Source organism: Trachurus japonicus, chromosome 16, assembly GCF_045865225.1.
Source record: "Trachurus japonicus isolate A0001 chromosome 16, Traja_1.0".
Lineage (NCBI taxonomy): Eukaryota > Metazoa > Chordata > Actinopteri > Carangiformes > Carangidae > Trachurus > Trachurus japonicus.
This window is the reverse complement of record NC_140922.1, coordinates 16,986,658-17,012,263: the sequence shown is the minus strand read 5'-3', so window position 1 is coordinate 17,012,263 and position 25,606 is coordinate 16,986,658. Positions and strand designations below refer to the sequence as shown.

General features: G+C 42.7%; 3 protein-coding genes across 4 annotated transcripts; 2 read left to right on the top strand and 1 right to left on the bottom strand.

Annotated features, from left to right (window-relative positions):
* The first annotated feature begins 727 nt into the window (after positions 1–727).
* LOC146972235 (putative transmembrane protein 244) lies at positions 728–3,826 on the top strand. The gene is made up of 6 exons (XM_085802226.1): positions 728–962; positions 1,404–1,489; positions 3,027–3,100; positions 3,195–3,320; positions 3,416–3,460; positions 3,561–3,826. The coding sequence occupies exons 1-6, from the start codon at positions 930–932 to the stop codon at positions 3,653–3,655; spliced, it is 459 nt and encodes a 152-aa protein (XP_085658352.1). The 5' UTR covers positions 728–929; the 3' UTR covers positions 3,656–3,826.
* A 397-nt stretch (positions 3,827–4,223) lies between these two features.
* sgk2b (serum/glucocorticoid regulated kinase 2b) lies at positions 4,224–7,540 on the bottom strand. The gene is made up of 12 exons (XM_085802225.1): positions 7,340–7,540; positions 6,963–7,038; positions 6,742–6,811; positions 6,601–6,626; positions 6,379–6,436; positions 6,204–6,287; positions 5,908–6,039; positions 5,575–5,687; positions 4,998–5,217; positions 4,748–4,903; positions 4,570–4,659; positions 4,224–4,467 (listed from the first exon to the last, which is right to left on the bottom strand). Exons 1-12 carry the CDS (start codon positions 7,404–7,406, stop codon positions 4,306–4,308), a joined length of 1,254 nt encoding a protein of 417 aa, XP_085658351.1. The 5' UTR covers positions 7,407–7,540; the 3' UTR covers positions 4,224–4,305.
* Positions 7,541–11,846: 4,306 nt separating this feature from the next.
* ptpn3 (protein tyrosine phosphatase non-receptor type 3) lies at positions 11,847–25,606 on the top strand. Of its 2 annotated transcripts, XM_085802214.1 has the most exons (27): positions 11,847–11,990; positions 12,692–12,754; positions 13,347–13,488; positions 14,497–14,631; positions 14,791–14,833; positions 14,969–15,050; positions 15,687–15,731; positions 15,845–15,897; positions 16,078–16,195; positions 16,348–16,435; positions 16,524–16,612; positions 16,694–16,757; positions 17,096–17,298; positions 17,395–17,520; positions 17,984–18,145; positions 18,670–18,763; positions 18,847–18,924; positions 19,088–19,144; positions 19,634–19,790; positions 19,908–20,083; positions 20,356–20,446; positions 20,634–20,695; positions 20,800–20,946; positions 21,699–21,827; positions 23,021–23,166; positions 23,295–23,430; positions 24,932–25,606. In XM_085802214.1, the coding sequence occupies exons 3-27, from the start codon at positions 13,420–13,422 to the stop codon at positions 25,004–25,006; spliced, it is 2,625 nt and encodes an 874-aa protein (XP_085658340.1). In that variant the 5' UTR covers positions 11,847–11,990; positions 12,692–12,754; positions 13,347–13,419; the 3' UTR covers positions 25,007–25,606. The 2 variants fall into 2 exon arrangements, with proteins under 2 accessions (XP_085658340.1, XP_085658341.1); XM_085802215.1 differs by lacking the exon at positions 20,800–20,946.

The window sequence follows — 25,606 nt, the reverse complement described above, 5'->3', positions numbered from 1 at the left end:
CAGGCGATAATCAGTGTGTAGGCTACGCGCACACGGTGTACAAGTGCAGGATTAAACACTGACCAGGCCTGTAAAATCAGCCGAAGTATATCTTCAAGTAAAAAAAAACAAAAACGTCGCTGCACCGGTTTGGCTTCATCACACCACACACATTTATTTACAGTTGTGTGGGCTGGTATGTAAAATAACAGTGAAGTCGGAGTGAATGAATGGACATGCATTCACTTTATAACGATGTCGATGAAATACAGGTTTTTATAATGTGACATTACGACAACAGGATTTTATTTTCTGACTGTATGAAGCCCCCTGCGTCGGTTTCTGTGGTAGGTAGCCTAGTGGTACCACCTCTCGTGGCACTTAAAGACTATTTGATGTGTGGTTATTATGATTTTAATGTAACATCCATCTAAAGTCAATCATTGGCCACATATTCCTTGATAGGAGTCTTTGTGAAGTGGTGGTGGCTTCTCAGACTAGATGTTCAAGACAAATCATCTCCAGCCAACCTGCAGTATTCAATCCCTCCCACATAGGGCGGTTATGGTTTTTCTCCGGTGATAATAACACGCTACGTCGTTTTTCTCCCATAGTTTTATGATTTTTTTAACTACCAGAAGCACAAACTTGCAAAAAAATAAACGCCACTTTGTATTGCGACGTTGCCAAACAGGTAGATGTGGAGAAAAGTCTTTATTTCAGTCAACAAAGGCCACCCCTCAATACGAGGTGAAATGAGTTCAGAGCTCGGCTGGAAGAAAAGCGGCGGCGGTGTCGGTGGTATAGTGGAGGACCGTGTCTTGCGTTTGTCGCTAGATGGCAGGAGAAGTCCAGTTTCCGAGGGATTAACCGGGTCGGTCAGCCGCCTGCTGCAGCCTGGATTATTATTTATTATTTTGTAGTATCAATATCAAGAACAAAACCATGAGATGGCATTCAAAGGCAAAGCGGTCGACTCGAAGGTAAGAGGGCAAGGTGGTGTGTCATGATTTAACCTGCATCAGCCGTCTCTCTCTCTCTGTGGACGAGTCTCAGTCTGTCAGCCGTGTTGCACCGACTGTGGGGAAACCCTGTGCGATTAAATAATAAAGAGGATATGACAATGTAGTGTAGTGTGCTGGAGATGTTCTTAATAATCTATAAACACACGATGTGCCATTTAATATGACAGTAACTGTATGTAGCAGCAGCTCAGGCTGCAGCAGATAAGAGTCGCTATCTGCCTGTTACTGTGCGCATCCCTCCCCCCTTGCAGCCTGGCAGCCTATAACATGTAAGGCTGCATACAGCGTCAGGTTAGTGTTAGTGCTATACATTGGAAATATAAGCGCTATAAGAGTTGCCTATTGGACACATTGGATGTTGTATTGTGAAGTAATGTCTCCCTCTCTGTCTCTTCACAGACCGTGCTCTTCAACCTGCTGCTGTGTCTGCTCATATTTTACTCTCTTTTCTACATGATTGGGAGTGTGTGCTTCGGTGCCTTCAGGTGTGAATCCCTCACGCGCATGCGCACAGGCACACACGCAAGCTCAGCTATGCTCTTACAAGCATCCTCACCCACCACCTCTATACTCAGTCTCTAGTTTCCTTGCCAACAATTTTCATTCAGACTATATAATGGGAATGTAAGGTATAGTTATACAGATTGAGCAACAGCACTTACAGTAGTTAAAAGGACCAACAACGTAATGTGTAATATTAGGCTACTCCCCCCAGGAATTTAACTTTAATTACCAGTAAAATATTTATATTCATTCTGAGACAGTTATTTCTTTGTTCAATCAGTTGTGTTGGACTTATAAAGATAACAACAGTAAAACCTCATTGACTACGCGCAAGGATATCTGGGTAACACAGACAGGTCGGTGGAATTAATTACCGGTAGTTGGATGTATACCAGCAGAGCTGCATGACTGTTGTAAAATCAAATCAATTAAATATATTTCCAGGAACCTTTAGATAAATTTGTCAGAGTGTTGTAGTATAATTGTGTTAACTAATTAGCTGCAGCTTGTTATAACTGTATCCTCTAACAATACATAACAGTGCCCTTTTCCTAAATTATATTTCGAGTAAAGTTTATTGATAATAGCAACATTCTTTCAAAGTACCACTTTCAGTTCAGGAGTTTTACTTACAACGCTGAATTATTACACTGTAAGTTTGCTGCCTTTGCAGAAGTAAATAATATGTATACTTTCTCCACTGGTGATATGGGAGGTCTGGCAGTTCTCACTTTAGCCTCTTGAGTCAACTAACAGATGCACTTAAAGAGAGGCTTTAAGTGCATCAGTCACATAAATAGATAAACTGTCTCAGATTTGAAGATATGTACCAGACTCTGCAATGACAACCAGCACACAAATTGAACTGATCTAATTTGAGAAACCTAATGTGATGATGATCATAACTTCCAGTCCCTCTGGGCCCCCGATCCTCAAGCGCTCCAGGTTCACTCTGCGTCACAAATGAATGCGTTGAATTGCAACGACTACTGCAATTTTGTTTTCCAAATTTTGGAATATATACACCCAAAACATAAACGGCTATGTTTTTTTAAAAAACATGTACAAATTAATAACAGAAAAGCCATATAAGATAGTCTTTTTTTGTGTGTGTGTTTAAGTGGATCTGTTGGCAGACTATATTGTCATGTGTAGTTTGCAGTTTGTATTTAATGGGTATTTAAAGGTAATGATGCTGACTGCACACAGAGTAGCAGCAACAGGGGATCAATACGCCCAAAAATCTTGCTATTGCTCCAGGGTCCCATTACCAGATCAGTGTTACCATGGAACCCCCTTTGCCGTAATGTTTGTTTTGACCCAGAAGACTTAAAAACAGCGGAGGAGGGTTTTATTATCTCTCTCATGAGTGTCTGCATTGCTTCGTCCACATGTTGAGACTCTCTTTACTTTAATCCAGACAGATAATACAAAAGCTGAGAGACATTTACAATTAACACTCACTGCCTTTTTGTTACTGCTGGCCTGCACCAATTTAAGTTATTTCTCTTCATTTAGGTTGGACCACTTTGATGGGTTGATTCCATTTGACTTTAAGACCGAACCTGCTGAATCCAACTCCAAATACTTAGGTGAGCACGCTGCTTAGTGCAGCCAAGATGACAAATACTGAGTGTGAACTTTGTACAAATAACATCGTGCCTGGTTGTGTTGGTCTCCCCTCAGTGAACCTCCTGTCCTTGGAGCTCACCTACTTTTGCAGTGGCCTTTTGTTTGCAGCAGTGGTGAGGAGGCGGGTGTGGGACTACGCCCTCACTGTCACACTTCTGCATGTTATGATCACCAGCCTTGGTGAGCAGAAATCTGATAATGTATCCACCCAGATTACTCACACACATTACTCCATCTGTTGTGAAACTGTACCGTTTGTTTCCGTATTGTTGCAGTGATGCTAGAGTTCCCCGTGGTGTGGCAGTGGTGGCTGGCTTTAGGTAAAACAAACACGACCAGCACTTTATCTACAAGTCATTTTTTATCTGTCTTTGTGTGCTCACTTCTCTTTAACGCTCCACCTTTTTTGTTGTTCCTCAGGTAGCGGCTTGTTTCTGATGATCTGCAATGGTCAGCTGATAGCTTATTTCACCTGCCAGAGCGAGCAGAGCTACGCCTCCTTCAGCATCTACTGACACACAGAAAAGTATCTGTGGATAGACCGTTTCAGAAACAGCCTTTTGAAGTGGGGAAGAAAGGATCAGACCAGATGCTTGCCTCTGTGAGACACCCATTAGATTCTCCATGGTGATGCGCCTTTTCTGTTTCTGTCACACACAAAAACAACTCCACACCATCACACATAAAATCAGCTCGGTCCAATTCGTGTTTTAGGGTTGTCGAAGGAGAAGGTCGCTGTATTTCTCTTGTGATGCACAATGCCTCAGTCACTATGCAGGTTTTCGAGGCAGCCTGTGAAGTATTTGTAGTACCTTTGTAAGCTGTGAATGTAATAGATGAATGGGAATGTTGCAATACATGTTACAAATGTAAATATGAAGTGTTAAAACAATAAAAATGCTTTGAATTAGGAGTTTATTGTTTCATCCCTTTAAACATTAAGGTTGCAAGGAGCAGTGAAACAGTAACCAGCCTATTTCACATCATGAACTGATACCAATACTGAAAATAACAGTAATAAAAATATACAAACATAGTTGATTACACCATTGGAGTAAGAAGAGTATTTTTGCTGTAGTGCTTAAAAATAGACTTGTGATCTTAATAATTTATGACATAAAAAATAAATATTTGAACAAACACGCTGCCAGAGGATTTGGCGATGTTATGAAACCAGCTGTGCTGCCATGTACTCCGCTGGGTTCATGAAGGAGAATCCCGGGAAGGCCTCGCTGGCCACGCCCACCTGGCACCGCTCATTCACAGAGGCAGGGACAGGTTGTAGCGTGAATTCGGGGTCGATGTGGCTGATATCGCAGGGGCCAGTCTGCAGCAGAGAAAAGGGATGAACAAACGCTGAGGCACACTGTGCACAGATTAAAAAACAATAGTGCGCTCTGCACATTTCTCATTTCTGAATGGTGCATACCACTTTTGGGATGAATGGCGGAGTCACCTTCCTGGCCAGGAGGTCATCCCAGTTGATGGAGGCAAAGAAGGGATGTTCCTGCAGCTCCACCTGCATCAACACATCACAGTGAGAAGCTCTTTGTTTATTCGTGCTTGTGTTGATCGCAGTTCGTCTCTCTGTGTGTGTGTGCACTTACAACGTCACAGCTTCCCCCTAGGCGTTTGGAGACATCCCTCTCCAGCAAGCCCTCTAACAGCGAGTGTGCAGCCTGAGACACCCCACCACGTAGCTGCAGGGGAGCGTGAAGAATGTTCTGAAACATCTCTGCTTTGACACGGTTGTAAAACGGAGGCTGAGAGGGAGAAAACAGAGAGATGAGGTAAGGTGAGGCTACGGAGGAAGAGGAGATGATGAAAAAGAAAAAGACCATAGTCACCATTACTCACCAGTCCATAGAGCATCTCAAAAAGCACAACACCAAGCCCCCACCAGTCCACCGCTGGACTATAGGAGTCACCTTGTAGCACCTCTGGAGCGAGATACTCAGGAGTCCCACAGAATGTATGCATGATGCCACCTGTGGACACACCTTCTTTACAAAGCCCAAAGTCCGTCAGCATCACATGTCCCCCACTGTCCAGCAGGATGTTCTCTGGTTTCAGGTCTCTGGCAGAGAAACAGATGGAAAAAAAGTTTAGTCTACAAGTACCAGCAGAAAAGGTACATTGACTACTCTTGTTGTTCCAGTTGTTTCACATGTGCCTTTTCTTTACTCTTTATTTTTTAATGCGCTGCTGAAGGCCATTGGTGGTATTTTTGTGGGCAAACATTTGCTATGCAGCGCTCTCAAAAAAAAGAACATTTCACTGGGATCTCTCCGCATAGATTAATTAATCATGCAGAACAGGTTCAAATCAAACATGAGCAAGGAGAGCCAGCGAGCAAGTGAGTGAGCAGAAAGCTGAGGAAAACTCAGTGGAGTGTCTTATCTATATTCATGTATATATGCATGTATGTACATACCTGTAAACAATGTCAAGAGAGTGAAGGTAGCCCAGCGCCATTGCCATCTCTGCTGCGTAGAAAGCAGATCTGGGTTCAGGGAATGACCCCTCTCTCTGCAGGTGGTAGAAAAGCTGAGGACAAGCAGATGAGTGGTGCACAGATTTCAGAAATGAGATAAATGACGTTCAACACCACAGCAGAATCATGGCCCCAATGTTGATGACTGCTGATTTCAAACAAATACACCGGTACATAGCCTTTAGAAGTACTGTAACTAAATCAGTTTTTATGATCCAGATTTTCATTATCCATCACACAGTTGACAGAGATAAGTCATTATCATACACGTACCTCCCCTCCATTAACATAGTCGAGGACAAAGTAGAGTGTGTTTGGTGTCTGGAAAGAGAAGTGGAGTCCCACCAGGAATGGATGTTGTAGTCCCTTTAGTAGGACACTCCTCTCAACCATCACATGCCTCTGCTGCAGAAACACACACACACACACAACAGGTAAGTGGATGATAGATAGATAGATAGATAGATAGATAGATAGATAGATAGATAGATAGATAGATAGATAGATAGATAGATAGATAGATAGATAGATAGATAGATAGATAGATAGATAGATAGATAGATTATAACCTCTTTCCTCTTGACAATCATCTGTTTCTGTAGCACTTTGACAGCATAGTAGCCACCTTGTTTTCTGTGTCTAGCGAGCAGCACCTGCAAAAGTGTTTAATATGACATTTTATATTCCAGCACCAAAGATGGGAGGAAATACACAGAAACCTGCAAGGACAGACAACTCCTGTACCTTTCCAAAGCTTCCTCTGCCGATAACTTTGAGGTAGTCAAAGTCCGATGGCTTCATCCTGATGAATACCACAACAGAAAACATGCTTTGTCACTTATGTTTTTATTTTAGTGAATTAATGAAATAATTGATTAATTAACCTCTTATGATTAATGCACTGTTGTGGTAATGTGCAGCTAAATCACAAAATGTCTCCGGGTGTCGGTGGGAAAAATGACTTACAGAGAGGTTTCTGTGTTCGCTGAGCTCTGAGGAGAGAGGAGACACACAGGGGACAGGGACGGTCAGGAGGTCAGATTTAGTTTCATCTCCTGTCAACGCACAGCTCAGTCTTTTTAAAAAAACGCCTCTCTCTGTACTCACCACAGCACTTTTCTCGTCCTTCTCTTTCCTCAGTTTGCTTTGACGCCGCAAGATTTTCTCGGTGTCCAAGCTTCAATCAAGTGGTTAAAAATAAGAGGTACTTTAGTTTTTTTTTCTCTCTCCCTCTTTTTTGGGACCACAAATTATATTATATAACTAATTATAATGTGTTTTATACATGGAAAATGTGATTCCCCCCCCCCCCTTCTTCTCTGACTTACTGTTGGCAGAGTGGTTGACTGGAAACAAGTTTGTGTAAGAAGTCACTGAAGCCAGCTTTCTTCCCCTTGAGCAGAGCTGTAACACAGGCAACTTCATGACTTGGACACACTTTCACTAAATTAAATATATAAAATAAAATAAAAAGTCATAACTATTGAAACAGACTTGGGTTGTGTTAAAACAAATTTAGGCCATAGAGAATTGGTCACTTGAATATAGCAGGCTATTTTATACCCATTTTGTCTTCTGCAGCAGGATCTAAACTACTTTTTTTTGTCTTTTACGTATGATTTGTTGGTTTACAGAAAGTTAATGGTTTACCCAAAGAAAATAAGAAAAAAGAAAAAAAAAAATATTTAGGCTATTTGAACCTCACCTGAGAAAAACGTCACAAGCCCTCTCATTTTGGCGTAGGTCATCGGCCGGTCTCGAGTCACGGTCATTTGGATGAGGGTTGACCGCCTGGCTGAGAGGTTTTAGGGCAGATAGGGAAGCTTTAAGGCGGAGAGGACGGGCTGGTGGTGAGCAGCACTAGAGGCGGACTGTCCCGCAGCAGCAGAGCCGTCTCACTTGTCCCACTCGCTCCACCAGAGTCCTGATACTCCGTTAAAGCCCGTTGACGTAGAACGGCACGCACGGGCAATGTGGCATTCGCGGACCCTCGGAGAAGTCAGCATTAGTGCTATGTGCGCTCTCAGCTCAGCAGACCACAGGGCCCAGTAACCCCATTCACATCCATGAAATTGTCCATGTCAGCATCTGGGACAGAATCTGGGGCAGTCATTCTTAGTATGAAGCTGTATCTAGGAGCAGATAGAGGGCAGCTTTGAAACAGAGAAACATCTATGGGCAACAAAGAGAGCTCCTTTGGAAATGGGGCCATTTATAGAGGATTTTGAAATGTAATTTATTTATGAGTGGTTTATGTCACTTAATTGGACTGAAAGCCATGTCCCACCTGAGTTGGGTGGGGCATCCAGCTCTATTTAATCTCTCAAGAACTTCTCCTTGATCTAGTGTTTCTTGTTTGTTTGTTTTTTGTATTTAACTACTGTAAATGACCGTGGATAACTCAGATAACTCATTCAGATAACTGATTCAATCATTTACATGGTATTTAGGGCAATAAAAAATTCATTTCAGAAATTGGTGATTTTCAGTAGGCTACAAAGGCAAACAAACACAATGTATCTTCATTCTGGGTATAGGCTATATTGTTATGAATAATTTCAGTTTTTCTCAAGACATAAAATACAGGCCTAGACACACACACATAGCCTATAGTTCCTTAAATCTGACAAATATCTTTAGTATACTTTTGAAAGTGGACATACTGTAAGTGTCAAAGATCAGAGTAACAATAAGCCAAACTGACAGATGTGGGACTAATTTAAGCACAGCTGGATGATCACTACCTGATGTGACTTGAGTGTTGTTAGTGAGCAGGTCAAAATGGGGACTAATCCTGCAACATAAACTCTATGATGTGTCACTTTTTTTTGCAGTCAAAAGAGAAGGGTGGGAAAAGTTGGGTCCCTGAACGCACAGCAGGTTGCACAATACCTCAGCTCTTGAGGAGACCAGCTGCTGGCACATGAAGGCAGCAGTGAGCTCATGCTCCCCTGCGAAAAGAGGAACTGGGTTCTCATGAGCTGACAGTACTCTGTGACCGTACAGTTGGCAAAGTAACGGACTTTCTCTGTGCTCTTTTCACTCTTGTATCTGTGGGCCTATTTATTATGGGTATGGGTTTCTCCTCACATATTCCAGTCACAGGTGGTTAGAGGGAGGACGGCATACCAGCAGAAGTCTGTGAGTGGGTGGCAACACCAATAGTAGGACATCTACTGAATTAATGTGCGTATGTGTAATGTGTGACCTGTACGACGAACAGGGAAAACAAATCAACGGTTAAATAGAAGGCACACTCACACGCAGTCTGGTTTATGTCATTTCAGGGGCATTTCATTCACACCATGCAGACAAAGAAAATCAATACCACTTTTTATGATGTGTGTGCACGTTCCCCTTGGAGCTAAGGATAGTTATCAGGTCATGGAAACTACGTGTGTTCATTCATGACAGCATTCCAGCACATGACCGCTCTTAATATGTGCCCTCCTGTGTGTCATGTCATGTGTCATGCTGCACAGTCTATCTAAGAAACACCACGGCCTGCCCACACCAGACCCAGTTTTAATGCTTGTGATTTATAACTCCAGCTGCATTACATTACACAGTTATGGTGGCCTATCATTTTGATGTCAAAGCAGGTCAAAGGCAAGGCAAGGCAAGGCATCTTTATTTATATAGCGCATTTCATACCAAGGCAACTCAATGTGCTTTACATAAAGACAAAACTTTTAAAAAAACTAACAAAACAAAAAAACAGCATGAAACAGCATAAAAAACAAAAAACACAGTTTAAAAACAGGAGCAAATAAGAATAAAAAAGTAAAAGAAAAGAAAATAGATAAAGTTAAAAGTTCTTAAAAAGAGCTCAGCTATAAGCACATGAAAAGAGAAATGTTTTTAACCTGGATTTAAAAGTGCTCAAACCCCCACATCACCTCTCTGATAGAATGACATTTCATTACATAAGCAAATTTATATGCACATATAATTATATAATATGTAGAAATAGAAAGAGGATCTTGAGTTTGGCACAGTTGGTGGTAAACAAATTCTTTGGAGAGGGACCCCCTGGAACAAAATGTATCTCACACTTCCGTGAAAACAAAAAGCATTATAGGTAATACACACATACGGGCAATTAAAAGAGAGACTGGGCTTTGTCACAAGATGAAATCAGCCCAAGGGTTTAACAAGAAGAATCCCTCATAAACTGGAAATGAGTGCCAGAGGAATTCAGTGTGAATCAGATTAACGGGACGTGAAGAGCAGATACTGAAATAATGCCAGTTTGTCCCTGTGTCATGATGTGTCTAATTTTGGAGCGGCTCGGTTCAGGGCAGAGGGAGTACAGGGTGTCTTGGTTACTGTTGCAGAAAGCTGATCCTTGGACAGCAACAGGGGGAGGATCCTGTCAGCTACAGTGGTGGTGGTGGTGCTGGTGGGGTGGGAGAGCCAGAGCCTCTACCACCACCACCCTAAAGTGAACCGGTCTCTTCTGGTCCGACCGCCCGCCCACCCTCTACCCTGCAAACTCTTGTCCCATCACCCCGACACCAGGCGAACTGGTTGAGGCTGGTTTTTGGCTTCTACTGGCATGCGACAGGTGACACTGATCGGCAAGCAGACATCTCAACAGTAAAACAGTGCGCAGGAAAAACACCAAAAAGACAGCAGATGGACCACTGGTGGAAGTGGTACCCAATACAGTAATATAACAAATATACAACTAGAATACAAGTAGGACTCATGCAGGAAAAGTCTATAACTACTTTAAGTATTAAAAATAAAAGTACTCATAATTAGAGTACATTATAAGATAAGTGTGTTTTTACTTTACATGTTGTATAACTTAGTCCAATGGTTCATAACCAAGGGGTGACGCCCCTCCATATGCTCATGTTATGTCAATCTGAGGCTTTGTGAAATCATTAATGGTGGAGTTAAAAGGGGAAAAAAGTTGTTGTATTTTTCAATAATATTTTTAATCATTTAAGTTGCTCATTTGAAACCCACTAACAAATACATTTCTATATATCCATATAGATATGAAGCAATTTAATGTAAAGAAAAAGAATAGAATATCCAGTATTAATTCAAGAAAAGAAACATGCCTTATAAACAAACATTTCAACCAGCTTGTTTAAGATCAGTAAAAAAAGAAAGTAAAGTTCATTAATGGAGTTATTTCTGGTGTTCAAATGATATTATGTAATACAACAGTCCACATGTGCCAGTATGAACAGTAGATCACATGGCAGCAGTAGTACTCCATCTGTCCTGTAGATGGTGGTGACAGCAAACCAGAGGGCCTTGTGCTTTTCCCCTTTCTGTGAAGATCGTTACCTTCTTATAAATGGACAAAAACCTGCTGTAAGTGAACAACTTTAACATCAACCACACCAGTTTAACACCAGACACACTAACCCACCAGAAAAGGACAAAAATCCCCTTTCCATATCCTTATATTTTCCAATGTGAAGTCCTCATCAGCTTCACATGCTGAACTTTGATTTTCCATCACATGGTGCTCCTTTGTCATGACCTAGATAAAACTATGATAGGATAAAAGTGAAAGGAAAGCAAATAAATTGGACAAACTAAGCTTCTGTTTATCATAATACTGACTAAAAATAAAGCAAGTAACAGCAATAACCATTATGTCAGTACTGTAGTGTTATCAAGAGATGTTTAAGGCCTACATTTTACACAATAATTTTAAGAGCTTAAGTTACTATAGCTATAACAATATAAAACACATGATTTATCATCCTTTTGAAATATGATACAAAAGTTGCAAGTTGAATTGCAATAAACTGAACTAGTAGGCCTATATAATCTACAGCTATAGAGCTGAAGCAGTTGGGTGATTAATTGATCAGCTGTTCTTACATGTTTGTTTGTTTTTTCAAGCAAAATACCAACATTTCATTATTCATCTACTCACACGTGGGAATTTGCTGATTGCTACTCTCCCTTTTAGTTGTTTTACTAATTTAAACAGATTTTTCATGGTTTTGAAGTAGTAACATAGGCTACTCTACCTTGATGAACACGTTGAATGCAAGACTTTCGCTTAGATTTACTATTTTTACAGTGTGGTATTTGCCTACTTGCCTAGATGTGTGTTATCTACTTTGCTGCTTTAGCTTTTCTTGGTTTTTTACAGTAATCTTTGACGCGCGCCCCCTGTAGCGCGCATCCCACCGGGAGCGCGCGCGGCGGCGGCGAAAGGGGCGGGACCGCGCGGCGGAGCCAGCAGCGCAGCCAGGGATGAGAAACTTGTCCCGGATATTTACCTAACTCTACCTGGCTCTTCCGACGCGCCCCGTCCTGAAGCCTCCACAGCGGACAGTCTGAGGGATATGACCCGTCTCTGAAGCGGGACGACTGAGGTAGACATGCGTTTTCCCTCTTTTAAACCATTTCTTCCCAAACAAAAAACAAAAAACAACAACATTGAGTCGGAGTTACGAGGACCGCCGTGGTTGGAGGAAAGTTTGTCCGTGCGGAGTTCCTCCTTTTGGGTGTAGCTGTAGAAAACTTCAGGTTGTCAACAGGTTCCTTGTTCGCTCTGCGGCTCAAAGTACAGCGAGACCACAGTGTAGTTATTATCGATAGGCGGATACTGTAGGAGAACAAAACTATGGGCCTTATATTACTCAGACAGGCCTTGGTGGTTATTCATTAATTGAGCAATCTAGGTGAAGCAGTAGAGACGAGGCTGTAGCTAGATATGAGGTTTAAAATGGGTGTTTTTCTTTTTAAATCTATTCAACTTGTACAGATTAGCCCCTGACAACAATGTGTATGTGTGTGTTTGAGGGTTTTAAAATAACATCTATCTTCATTTCCTCATCTGTAACTCTCATTATGTGCACTAACTTCAACATATCTAAAATAGATAGTAGGTGTAGGCTACAGCCAGTGCAGTCATAGACTCCACATCATGATGAATCTGCTTTGAGGTGTCGCATTTACTTGCCGGCCTCTATGGAAAACCAGTCATCAAACTGGGAGCAGCTCTAGGTTTAATGTATTCAGCGTGTGCTGTTGTGTTCAAACATTAACTCTTTAACACTGTGTGTCCTTTCAGAAACACTGTTGAGACTGGCCTGGATTCATTAACTGTTCACCTGGGAGTCAACGCAGGACACATGTACGTACATAACACTGGGATGCATTCAGATGCTCAGACACACTCATAGACAGATAACTGTGATCAAAGTATCACGGGTAAGTTTTACGTGCATGCATGCATTAGCAGTGTCTGTGTGTTTGTGTGTTTGTTATCCATGCGTCGCTTCCAGCGGCTTGTCTGAGATCAGTTGCAGCGCTGTAGATGGGCGTGCTCAACTCTGAAAATGTTTAACATTCTTATCATTCAGCTGCCTGCAAAAGGCGGGGAGATGCAGAAGGAGAGCAGCAGGGAGAGGGAAGGGACATGTTCAGACCCAGGCCAAATAATAAGGAATTACACAAACTGACACACACACAGACAGACTCACACTCACACACACACAGACTCACACGGAGTCACTCCTTCACATTCATGATGCATTACTCACTGCAGCCCGATGCTCCATCTAGAAACTAACTAACACATATTAGTCACCACACAATGTCATCCTGAGGGAGGTGCTTTCAGTGGAAGACAACAGCCTGGAAACATCTGACACTGGTTTTGTGGTGTGTGTGTGTGTGTGTGTGTGTGTGTGTGTGTGTGTGTGTGTGTGTGTGTGTGTTTTCAGGTCCCCTCTCAGTGACGAGCTGAGGGCAGGGTGTTTGTCTTGAGAGGGAGGCAGAGTTACCGTGGTAACAGACATGCCAAAACCGGACCTGCTCTGCCTAGTTCAGCTGCTGGACGGCAATATCCAAACCTTCAGAGTCAGCGTGCGTAACACACATTCACACACACACACACACACACACACACACAGTTTCCTGTCTGTAGTTGAAGGGATCGTATGTTGCTCCTATCTGTCTTGCTGCTGCGCTAATGATTGTAACGTCAGTGCGTGATACGGTGGCAGACTTTTCTCTCCTACTCACATTGATCCACGTCTCTCGTTCAACACTTTGACCTTGGTTTGAAGGACATGATCACCTCCCACGGCTTCTGGAGCTTGTCGCACTTGGGAGCCATTTGCATCATCAGCCTTTAATGTCATAGGCAGCTCGACAAGCATATATATATATATATAAATATACACACACACTGGCATATGCAGGAAGACGGGCACAGTGCTGCTTTCTTTGACAGCAGCTGTGCAACATCCTCATGTTAACAGTGGGAGAGCAGAGAGTGTGCTGTGGTTGTAATGAACAAAGAAGTAACATTAATAAGCTCTGCATACGACACCTGTGCTTCTCTCCTTTACGTTAGTCTCGTTGTTTTTTTTGCAGATCTACACTGTCAAAGAACAAAACAAGTTTTTAAGGCTGTCCAGGCCAGTTTATACCGATTGTCACCCACACACATCAAAATTTCTTTTGTTTATTGTTGCTAGATCATAGTATTTGCGGCAGTTTACAGTAAACAGGGAGGTAATGTGGTGGAATATCTTCCGGCAACTCAAAGTGGAGAGTGAAATGAGGGGAAAATTCAATTGAGCTGCGGGTTATCCCTCAGGGTGATTAATAAAACAATGAATTGTTCAACTATAGTGTTGTTACAGATAGTCTTTTGGAAATCTGATTCTTATACATTGATTGTTTTATAGAGAAGTTCTCTGGTATTTTGAAACATAAAGGCCTTAATAATCAGCACTGTCTATACATTGATCACTGCAGCAGGCAGCATATGGCATGGTAAAATTACACATGCAAAATAAACCAACTGTTAAATGTCACTCGCAGTTTTGGCTGGTAATAATGCTGTTTGTTGTTTCCATCTTTCAGAAGCAGGATGAAGGCGTGGTGCTGTTGGACCTCGTATGTGACCACCTGGGCCTGCAGGAGAGGCAGCTCTTCAGTCTGCAGATCAGAGAATCCAGCACAGCCATCGCCTCTATCACAGCCAACACACACTCTCCCGTAAGCTCACTGTTCATCTGCTGCACATTTGGGCTGAGACTGTAACGTATTACACTCGCTGATTGCTGTTTAGATGGTGATAACCACAGGGTATACTTAAATAAATGTTTTTTTTTAGCTCCAGTTAGCCATTACACTTAATGAATTTCTTTCTCTCAGAGATGGTTGGAGCCTGAGAAGCCCTTGAAGAAGCAGATAAAAGGTATCTGACTCCAGAAAGCTTCACCTAGACTGGGTTGTCTGATCTAATACTGCTTTTAAGAAATGATTAAAATGCATAGCTAAAAAGGAAGAGTATGTAGTACGTCTTATTTTACAAGATGACATTTCTTTGCAGGTCTTGTATCTCCATTTTATCTGAACTTCAGAGTCCGATTCTTCATCTCTGATCCCAACTCTCTGCAACATGAGCAGACAAGGTGAATATATGAGCTTCTCCCCTGACGTAGGCTATAGCGGACAAACAGTATAGCACTAGATATTGATTGTGACACAGAAAGGTCGTATTCGAAGGGGTTTGGGATAAAAATGAAGAATTTACTCATTGGTGTTTGTTTTTGACAGTTTTTATTGCACCATCGATTTTTTGGCTCACCCCTAGGCCTGACAAATGAATTCCTCTCTTTGTGATGCAGTGGCAGCTCATATTGAAAGTCACACAATCGGCTCTAGGAGGCTGTGCCCATGCCACGTTCATGTCATATTGTAATTACAAGTTTCTGACTTGTAAACACTTACTCTCGCATCAACTTCTAAGCTGTAATTGCAACTGGTAAACACGGATTTTTTTTTTTTGATCTGAAAGCTTGCCTGGGCACTTAACAATACAAAAGTGACGGAAAACAAAATAAATATCTGCCAGAGACATTGAAGTTAAACCCAGCTTTTATGGATATGATGTCATATTGTCAGTGCAAAGTATTTTGGCTCTCACACAACCAACTCTGTAATCAGCTCTCGAGTCAAACCGTGCTATCAGCTTGATTTTCACTCTCTGTAGAACATGTCAATGCAGGAGTTGGATGTTTAAGCTCCTGTTGTTGTGTCTCCTGCAGACACCTGTACTTCCTCCAGATCAGGAGCGACATCCGAGAGGGACGGTAAGTAACTCGCACAAACACAAAAACAAGCCCGAACCTCAAATCGCCCATCCCTTTGTGCATCGTTGTTGCATTGAGCTGTTACAGTGTGTAATCATGGAGCATGATTGCAGGTTGCAGTGCCCGCTGAGTGCAGCTGTAGTGTTGGCCTCTTACGCTGTGCAGTGTAAGTCCCGTCTCTTAGAAACAAATGATTAATGACTTAATAATAACAGTGTGCGTAATCACTCCTGTTGAGGACACTCTCAATAAGCAGCAGCTTTCTGACAGAGTCCCAGATGTCAGTGTGTGTGTCTGGTTGTTTGTCTCTGCGTGGATGCTCACGGTCTCTTTCCACCATCTGCAGCGGAGATGGGGGATCACTGTCCATCCTTGCTCCCTGGTTACCTCTCGAAATGTCACTTTATCCCTGAGCAAGATGAAGACTTTCTCTCTAAAGTGGAGGATCTGCATCCACAGCACAAGTAAATCAGTTTATTATGATGATGAATGTATCGACAGTAACAGCTGCTGGAAAACAACCGCTTTGTTTTGGCCGTTGGTTCCTGTTGTTGTGGGTGACTGTGTGCGCTGTGTGTGTTTGTGTATGTGCGTGTGTGTGCGTGTGTTGTCTCAGGGGGCTGAAGCAGAGCGAGGCAGAGTTGTGTTTCCTCAACACAGCACGGACGCTGGAGTTGTATGGAGTGGAGCTGCATGCAGCCATGGTAGTGTTTACTTTCTATATCATGCTCTGTTTTAACTTCCTCTGGGTCCTTTAGATCTGCTCCCTCATCCCACTCTCTCCTCCCTCAGAACGCCAACGATGCCCCTCTGATGGTGGGTTTGGCCTCCAGTGGTGTGGCAGTATTCTGTAATATGATTTGCTCCAGTTTCTTCCCCTGGTGAGTGATGATGCTGCTAATTGGACAACAGGTTCTTGTATCTTTTTTGAGTCTCTTTCTAATTGTACTCTGTGCACTCAGGGGGAATATAATCAAGATTTCATTCAAGAGGAAACGCTTTCTTATACATCTGAAACGTAAACATGTGAGTCCCAATGCCAGATTTTAATTGCTATGCACACTTTGTTGCCAAATCCACTATAAATGTGGAGTCAGTACAATATTCTTCCCTTTTTATTGTGTTTATATTGAGCTGTTTGTCTGTAGAGCTAAAATTAGAAAAGTTTATTTTTCTTTCTGGGATCTGGGGTCTGTGGGGGTTTACTCTCATTTTTCCACAAATTCTGTGAGAGAGAAGAGATAAATCATTCATGAAAAATATGAGAACAGGCAGTTTTTTTTATTGCCAAGTAACCTGAGCATCTTTCAGAGATGATGCATTATAAAGAATCACAAAAAGAACCTAAAGTTTGTGTGTTGTAGGGAGAGACCCAGGACTGCGAGGTGTCTTTGAGTCTGCCCTGCCCCAAATCCTGTAAGAACCTGTGGAGCTCCTGTGTGGATCATCACACCTTCTTCTGCTCCAACCGGACCGGCCGGAGCCCCAGACACAACAACAGCGCAGTTCATGCCTACACAAAGCTGATAACGCAGCACCTGGGCATCGGCCACAGTAAACCTGAGAGGTGAGCCTCCACCTTTTTACGTTTGTATTCGCAGATTCTTGTCATAAATACTGAACTATTACAGACTTTTCAGTGTTTCACCTCTTCAATTGGTAGTGGTCCAGTGTGCCAGCGGGTGGTGGGAGGGATGGTGTGGAACCCGGTCCTGCGGCGGTCGTTTTCATCGGAGCATCTCGAGACCAAGAGTCTGCCCTCTAGATCACCCCCGACCACCCCAAACTGGTATCACCCACTCAGAAATAATCCCGTCATCATTGCCCGTCTCTTGAACTCAGACTGTCCTGTCCTCAGACTAACCTGGTTCTTAGTAAAAAATCAAGACACCTGCAGGTCTTCCTCTAAAACGGCAAAGGAAGATATTAAAAAGAAATTAACCTACTTTTCTCTCAGCAGTAACATTATAAAATGTTTTATATTGGATTTCTGCTAGAATATGTTAATTATTTTCATATACTGATGGAAAGCACTGAGAAAAGTGTGATTTAAATATGAATATATTCTTAGGCCTTATCATCCCCCACTGTCTTATTTCATACTTAGCCATTATGACCATGAAACTGGTGTAAAATTGCATCCTTTGTGTCATTAAAAGTTTCTTGAAAAGTCTTAAATTTAACCTCTTATATGTGACATTACATTACATCTTGCAGAAATCCCTGAAACGGTTGTTTTATATCTCTGGCAGGCGAAGCCCTCGAGTCCGCCACGGCATCCGTAAACCCCGTCCATCTTCCGTGGAGCTGTCCAATGATCTGAAAGAGATGTCGGAGGGGGAGGACGTCTTCTACACCTACAGGGCATCTGTGAGCAGCAGCAAGGGCAGTGAGGGAGACACTTCACCACACAAGTTAGTATCAATTACAACATAAACTGTTTTCCATATAGGGCTCAGGCAGGACACATGTTAGGAGGTAGTTTAATCATTTTTGGGTTGAAAATGTTTTTGGTTTCATGTTTGAATGGAAAGAAGTGCACAGTATAAATGTCTCACCAACATGTAAGAGGTTAATGTTTTAGTTTAACCGTTGCCACCAGATTTACTCAGATTTAGCTAATTAAGTTTAAGTTTGTGGGTCTTGTGAGAAATCTCTCATAACATATTCATGTGCCTTTGGTCAAATTTTGCACAGCCAATGTTTATTAGAGCTGGATGATTGAAGAGGGAATAAGTCACACTCTGTACCTGTGCTTAAATTTACAGCAAGTAACAGCTATTTAAATCACTGTCGCAACATTGTGCAAAACTCCCCAAAAAGCACACAATCATGAAGACATGAGAAGAGCTAGAATTATATTCTTATCACGAACATGAAAGTCGAGTGTTAAGCTACAGATCAGAGTGAAATAATCTCCTCGTTTCATCTCCTTCAGCCTCTCGGGCACTTACACCCGAGGCCCAGATGAGGCTCTGTTCCAAGCTGACGACAGTATAGGAGAGGAGGAAACCTCACATAACTACGACAAGGTCAGTCGTCTTATTATCATCTCTAGTTGTGTGTGTGTATCCATTCATGTGTGTGTTAATTCAGACTACTTGTGTCTATACAGGGTGCCCTCGGCGATGGTGACCTGATGCTGATATGTATAACCCCTGATCATGAGGGCAAGTTCGGCTTCAATGTTAAAGTAAGTCTCTCTTTCTGTCTCTCTAACAATTGTTCCACAATATGTGTGCATACACTCACCACACAAAGCCACACAAAGTCAGATTTTTTTTTGTTATACATACACATCATGTTTGCACTGTGATTACTCCTGACTCCATTATGTTGTTCTTAACTCCTCCCAGGGTGGGGTGGATCAAAAGATGCCTCTAGCAATATCGCACGTAAAACCAGACTCTCCGGTGAGAAAATGCGCTTGTGTTTCCCACCTGTGTAGAAATAACCTTAAGATGAAATGTCAGTACTGTATGGACTAATTGGTAGATTGAGCAAAATGCACTGAGATGACTTGACGTGCAGCACTTTGAGTTTTGAACCGTCTCTTAAAAGAAACAACTGGAAGATGTTGAGGAGAATGTGGTGGTCATGGTTAATGAACAATCAGTCGACTGGCAGAGATGAAAATAAAGTATGTGCTGTCCAATGATTGGTTTTCATTTTAAAATTTCAGTAATCATATATTAGATGACTATTATTTACATAAACAAAATATCTGGATTAATCTCTCATTATAGTCCTTAAACTTGTTCATATATATAAATATATGTATGACCAAGATATGGACTCCATGGGACATTTTACAACTGAAAAATCAACTTCTCTGCTGAGTGAACTATGACACGTAGCGATATGTATCTGTCGGGTTTTAAACGACTCCATGTTGTTTGCAGGCAGGTCGATGTGAACCCAAACTCCTGGAGGGAGACCTGGTGGTCCTCATCAACGGTCGAGACATTTCTGAACACACACACGACCAAGTTGTCATGTTCATCCGAGCCAGCAGAGAGTCCCACTCCAGACAGCTGGCCTTGCTCATCAGACGTAAAGGTGAGTGTGTGTAGCTGAGAAAAGTGCTGAAGCGGCATGTGATCCAAGCGTGCGCTGCACTGCCTGACATGTATTCATGAATATTGATGACAGCCTTGAACCGTCCTTGTATTCCAGGTCCCGGCCGGGTGGCACCCCTGCTGCAGCTGCCTCCTGCCCTCACGCTCACCGGCCAATCACAGGGTGACAAAGTGCACTCGGCCGGCCAGTCGGAGCGTGTCACGACACTGGAGGAATCAATGAGACAGCTGGAGAGAGGGATACAGTCTGGCACACTCTGTTTCCATTTTGAGGTATTTAAAACCCATGCAGGAGCTAAACACTGAACAGGTGTTTAATATATATGTGTGTATTTGTCTTTATGTTTAATCAGGATTTAGTTTGGATCATAATGAGCCTTTTAATGCTGTATATAGGACAGATGTTGGCCCTAATCTTCACTACGACTGTTCCTCATAGTCTACAAACAAAGATGCTGTGACAGAGCAGGAATTTGTACTTCATGTTTGTGTATGTTTCGGTGTGTGTTTATGCATGTGTGTGTTTGCATGCTTGCACTTTCTAGAATTTACACAGGAGGAAACCTGGTTTGTCGCTTTGCTGTTCTCGTCTCCCAGAGAACATGGACAAGAATCGATACAAGGATGTTTTGCCTTGTAAGTGCTGCTTATCTTGACTTATCTTCACTCCCCTCTACCCACAGCCATGTAGCTCTAGTGCCTTTCTAACATTTATTTGCAGCACAGCTCCGTGGCACCCCATGAAATTTAATCGTCTGAGCCTACGGTGCGTGGACGAGATCTGTTATGACCCTCACACACTGATTAAACCTTCTCCTTTCAGATGATGCCACCAGAGTGGTGCTCCAGGGCCAGGAGGACTACATCAACGCCAGCCACATCACGGTGAATATCACATATACAAAGCTGTGTGTCATGTCCCTGTCTAGCATTTAATGTAAATTGATCCTCTTGCATTGTGTGTGTGTGTGTATTTGTCTGTCTCTTAGGTGGCGCCCCCGGTGTCTGGTGCATGTTTACGTTATGTTGCGGCTCAGGGTCCATTGCCACAGACCTGCACTCACTTTTGGCAGTGTGTTTGGGAGCAACAGACACACACCATCATCATGCTAACAACTCTGACTGAGAGGGGACGGGTATATACATACTTCTACATGTTCATACTTCCACACAGTAAACACACACACACACACACACACACACAGAGGAGTGGAGATGACTAAACAGCGAGGGAGACGCTCAGTATCAGCTTTGCATTAACACACTGATTACTGTAGCAGCAAATGATTCCATGCTGCTTCCTTCAATAGATGATTACCGCTAATAAAAGGTTTGATTGGTGATGTTTGCACACAGAAATCGTCAATTGGCAAAACGTTGAGTAATTACAGGGTTTCACTGTGCGGAGAACGGCTGAATGTAAAGACTGACTGTCGCACCAGTGAGAAATAATTCCAGGGTGAAGTCACATCCACAACACACACAGAGAGACGGAGGCAGCGAGATATCAAGGTCTTGTTGAGTGAAGATGTTTCTGTCGCCGCTTGCCTGTTGCTTGGTTACCAGATGCTCTCATTAATTGATCATTTTCCTGATATTCGTCAAGTGCCCCGAGTTTCTCTCTACTTAAGGATCACACACACACACACATACTCACACGCATATACACACATATTTTGACAGTCAGTTCACATCCAGCTTGTGATGAATCGCCCTTGTTCTTCAGACTGCCAGGTTTTAACACACGCACGCTGTTGAACAAGGGTTTGATTTCACGAGCGGGGGAGAACACAGCGTCACGTAGCAGCAGTAATAAATTGTATCCTGACTAACTGATGACTCATGTCAGATGTAATGTAGTTTGTTGGTGATGTCATTCACTTTCCAGACCAAGTGCCACCAGTACTGGCCGCATCCACCAGAAGTGAAGGATTACGGGCACATGCGGGTGAAGTGCCACTCGGAGGAGTGTAACATGGCGTATGTGACGCGGCAGTTCACCTTGACACACACTCAGGTACAGTAGCAAACAGAGATGAAATTGATTAGGCAATTACTTAGATAGGAAATTAATCAGCAAGAGAAATATATAGTTCAAAATCAAAATATTTTCTTATTTAAGGTTGTTTAAAGTGAAAAAATATTTTATTTCCTATTTAAGTAAATTCTATATATTTGTTTGGGGTTTTTTTGGACTTGTGAAAACAAAATTTTGATATCCCCCTGGGACATTGCGGTGTGTGTTTTTTTAATCATCGAGAAAATACTCAACATCTTTCAAATCCACATGCAACATGACCAAAGCATGACCGTGGTCACACAACATGGTGCGTTTCTGTTTGTATGTTTCCAGTGGCATGTACCATGTTTGCGCCATATGTCACGTAACAGAGCTCACGACAGGCAGCAGCCACTCCTGGCAAAGTGCAACCAACATACAGTCACTTCCGTGTGGGCAGCGCAGTCTGTATGTGTGCGTGGGTGGTCATGTGTTTTAGTGTGTTTAAAAAAAGCTTCTTTGCCCATGAAGGTGTGGGCGGGCAGGTGTGTTTCAGTGTGCAGGTATTTTATTGAGAAGTTTATCTGATTAAGTCTGAAAAACTTGAAACAGTAGCGGATCTGGTCTGACGACGCCGTCTTTCACAGGAGCGTCCAAAGCGAACAGGTAAATAAATAGATAATGCTCAAGGGTGCGTGAAGTATGAATGCACACACACATGCATACACAGATACTGCTGTGTGGGCCCATCTGTTCCTCTGGCGGAGCGAGTTAATCCCTGCATGGAGTCACAGGCCACGTGCCCGTTATAAACTCAAAATCAGTCCTTCTCCTCCCCGCCTTCACTTTTTTTTCCCCAGCTATGTTTTTTTTCCTCTATCATTTTCCACCCCACCTGTTTTTCTGTTTTCATCTCTGTGTCCCTCTTCACTTCCTAATCTCAGTGTCACCTACTGGTCACGTGCGTGTTTTGTTCTCCTCACCTGCTCTGTTTTTCCACTACTCCCGCTCACGTACTGAACAGTGTCGGTGTCTGAGCCTCGTCTCATGTGGGCGAGTTGTTTCCCAAAGGTCACCTGTTTATCATGTTAACTAGTGGTTATGCAGTACTTTATTTATCGCTCATTGTCGCTCTCTTTTTGTCGTTTGTGTGTTTTTACACTGTATGTACATGTGTGTGTGTGTGTGTGTGTGTGTGTGTGTGGACTTAGCGAGGTGAGGAGCGTGCAGTCACACACCTGCAGTATGTTGCGTGGCCGGACCACGGTGTACCCGATGACCCTTCAGACTTCCTGCTGTTCATCAGCTCGGTCAGGGAGAGGAGGAAAGGAGAAGAGCCACTAATGGTACACTGCAGGTAACACACTCGCGCCCACGCCAACGCACACACACACAGGTTATTCTGTAATTGAACACCACTAGCATGTACTGTACCTGCTTCTGCTACACACCTAATGCTGTATTTGTTTTGAATTACATCTTCAGTGCAGGGATTGGACGGACAGGTGTTCTGATTACCATGGAAACTGCTCTGGGTCTGTTGGATAAGGGTCAGCCGGTGTTTCCGCTAGACATCGTCAAAACACTGAGAGATCAGCGAGCCATGATGGTTCAGACCACGGTACAAAGACTTATTTTTTTGTTTTATTTTAAGTCAACTTTATTGTCCCTCAAGGGGAGATTTTTGTGTTTTGTGTTAAAAAGACATTAACACATAAAAAACATTTAAAAAGAAAAAACAGAAAACAACACAGATCAATAACATTATGAAACCTGATCTGCAGATTTAGTGGTTCGAAATATCTTGTAGCTGATAACAAGACGAACTTTTAATGATGTCGAGGTCCAGCTGATGTGTCTTCATCATTTAGTTCAAAACACATTCACGTCTTTCTATGTTACATAGCAGAAGTATCAGGTGAAGAAATCTGTTTTATTATCAAAACGGTTTGACATGGCAAGGTGTGACCATAGGGAACATCATGTTACATAGCCTATAGTATGCTGCAAGCTACAATTATATCCTAAACACTACCTTGTCATGTCTCAGCACAGACTGTTCAAGTGCATGATGAATTTATGGAAATAGCGTGACGGTTTTTTACATTTCATTAGGCCCAACTGTGACTAGAAATTTCAGGAATGCGGTTTAATAGAGAGCTCCTGGAAGATTAAAAATGAGTTGGGTGCTCAAACTTTTTTTTCTGAAAAATCAGCAGAAAGGAGACCTGCTGTGAAATTCACTGAGCCCAGAGTTACTGTCACCGTGTGACAGATTTTGACACCTGTAGAGCGCTGTCATCTACAACCTTCATTCATTCATTCGCACGCAGAAACCTGACAGCCACGGTTTTACACTGATGACTGATGAGCCGGAGCAGGCAAGCTGAGTTTGGAAGCCGCGCTCTGTGGTGGTAGTCGAAGGAGAGGAAAGTGTTACTGCTTTAATAGGGGGTAGTGCTGGGAATTTGGCAGCTCTCGAGTCACATGCCCAGCTTCTCGGGCACTGCTTCCACCACTATCACCCTCAGTTTGAAAGGAGATCCGGTCCTTTGCGGCCTCTTCTCTCTGATGTTTTTGTGCTGATGTGAAGGTTTTCCCTCATATGTTTGTGTCTCTGTAAATGGCAGCTGGCGTATTTAGGTGACACACCCTCTTGTCAGGGTGCAGGATAATGCTGGTATTATTCTGTATTTGTCATAATGCCAGCAAATCCCATGAAAACAATGTTTGAGTCCAATTTTCCATTTCCAAACACTCTTTGACTTCAAGGTCTCCTCAGTAAATGTAAACTAAACTACTCTTAGTCTTGTTAAATAGGTTTGGTAATGCGTATGAAGAAATCTAACCTAACTAGTTGAAAAAAGGGAATTCTGTGTGTATTAATCTGTGGCAGGATTGTGCCACATTCCTCTGTGCCGCAACCACATTCATACATTTGCGTGTTTTTAATAGATGTCTAACAACAGTAGAGTTATACTGCACAGAGGAAAAACAGCACACAGGCAATACTTGTTTGTCTGTTGGCAATCAGAAAAATAAAGAACATCAGCAGTGTTTTCATTTTAAAGACAGACCTGTTGTCCAATAACTAATAACACTTTGACTGTTGTGTGTTTCAGTCTCAGTTCCAGTTTGTGTGCGAAGCCATCCTGCGAGTCTACAAAGAGAAACAGGACGGATCTACAGCACCTTAACTCCAATCAGCAACAGGACCAAAGACAGACACACTTACCGTTTCATCCTCATCTCACAGAAAGCAACTTCCAGAGAGAGACTCACAGAGCTAATAACAGATTCACCTCTGTCCTGTTAAAGGGGCTGGGACACAGACTGGAGAATGAGAGTGTAAGTAGCTTCAGAGCTCACAGCTGTCTGTGATTCAGCGTGAGTACGAATCTTAAACCTAGTCGGACGTAGATTTTGCTGATCATGCATTAAGCTTGTAGAGGCCGTGGTCTCCATCGAGACTGACATAAGACTGACAGGAGCTGCTAATGTCTGTCCACGAGGCCACTCAGGAATGACGCCTCCACTTGTTAAGCTACGTGTGCCTTAGATTTGTGTCTCCCGGTCAATGGATGGAAGAGGGCGACAGAGGCCGGGGCCAGGATCGTTGTAATCTCTAGTTTATCTGTGTGTCCAAAGGCGAAGAGCAAGGCAGGCTTTAGATCACTACAGCAGATACTGTAAGGTCGCGGTGGTGCAGCACCGCACGCTGTCCACCAGAGGAGCACCAAATCCACTCTTCATCACTCTTAAATTATTAAGACACTAAATAAACACACTGATTTCTA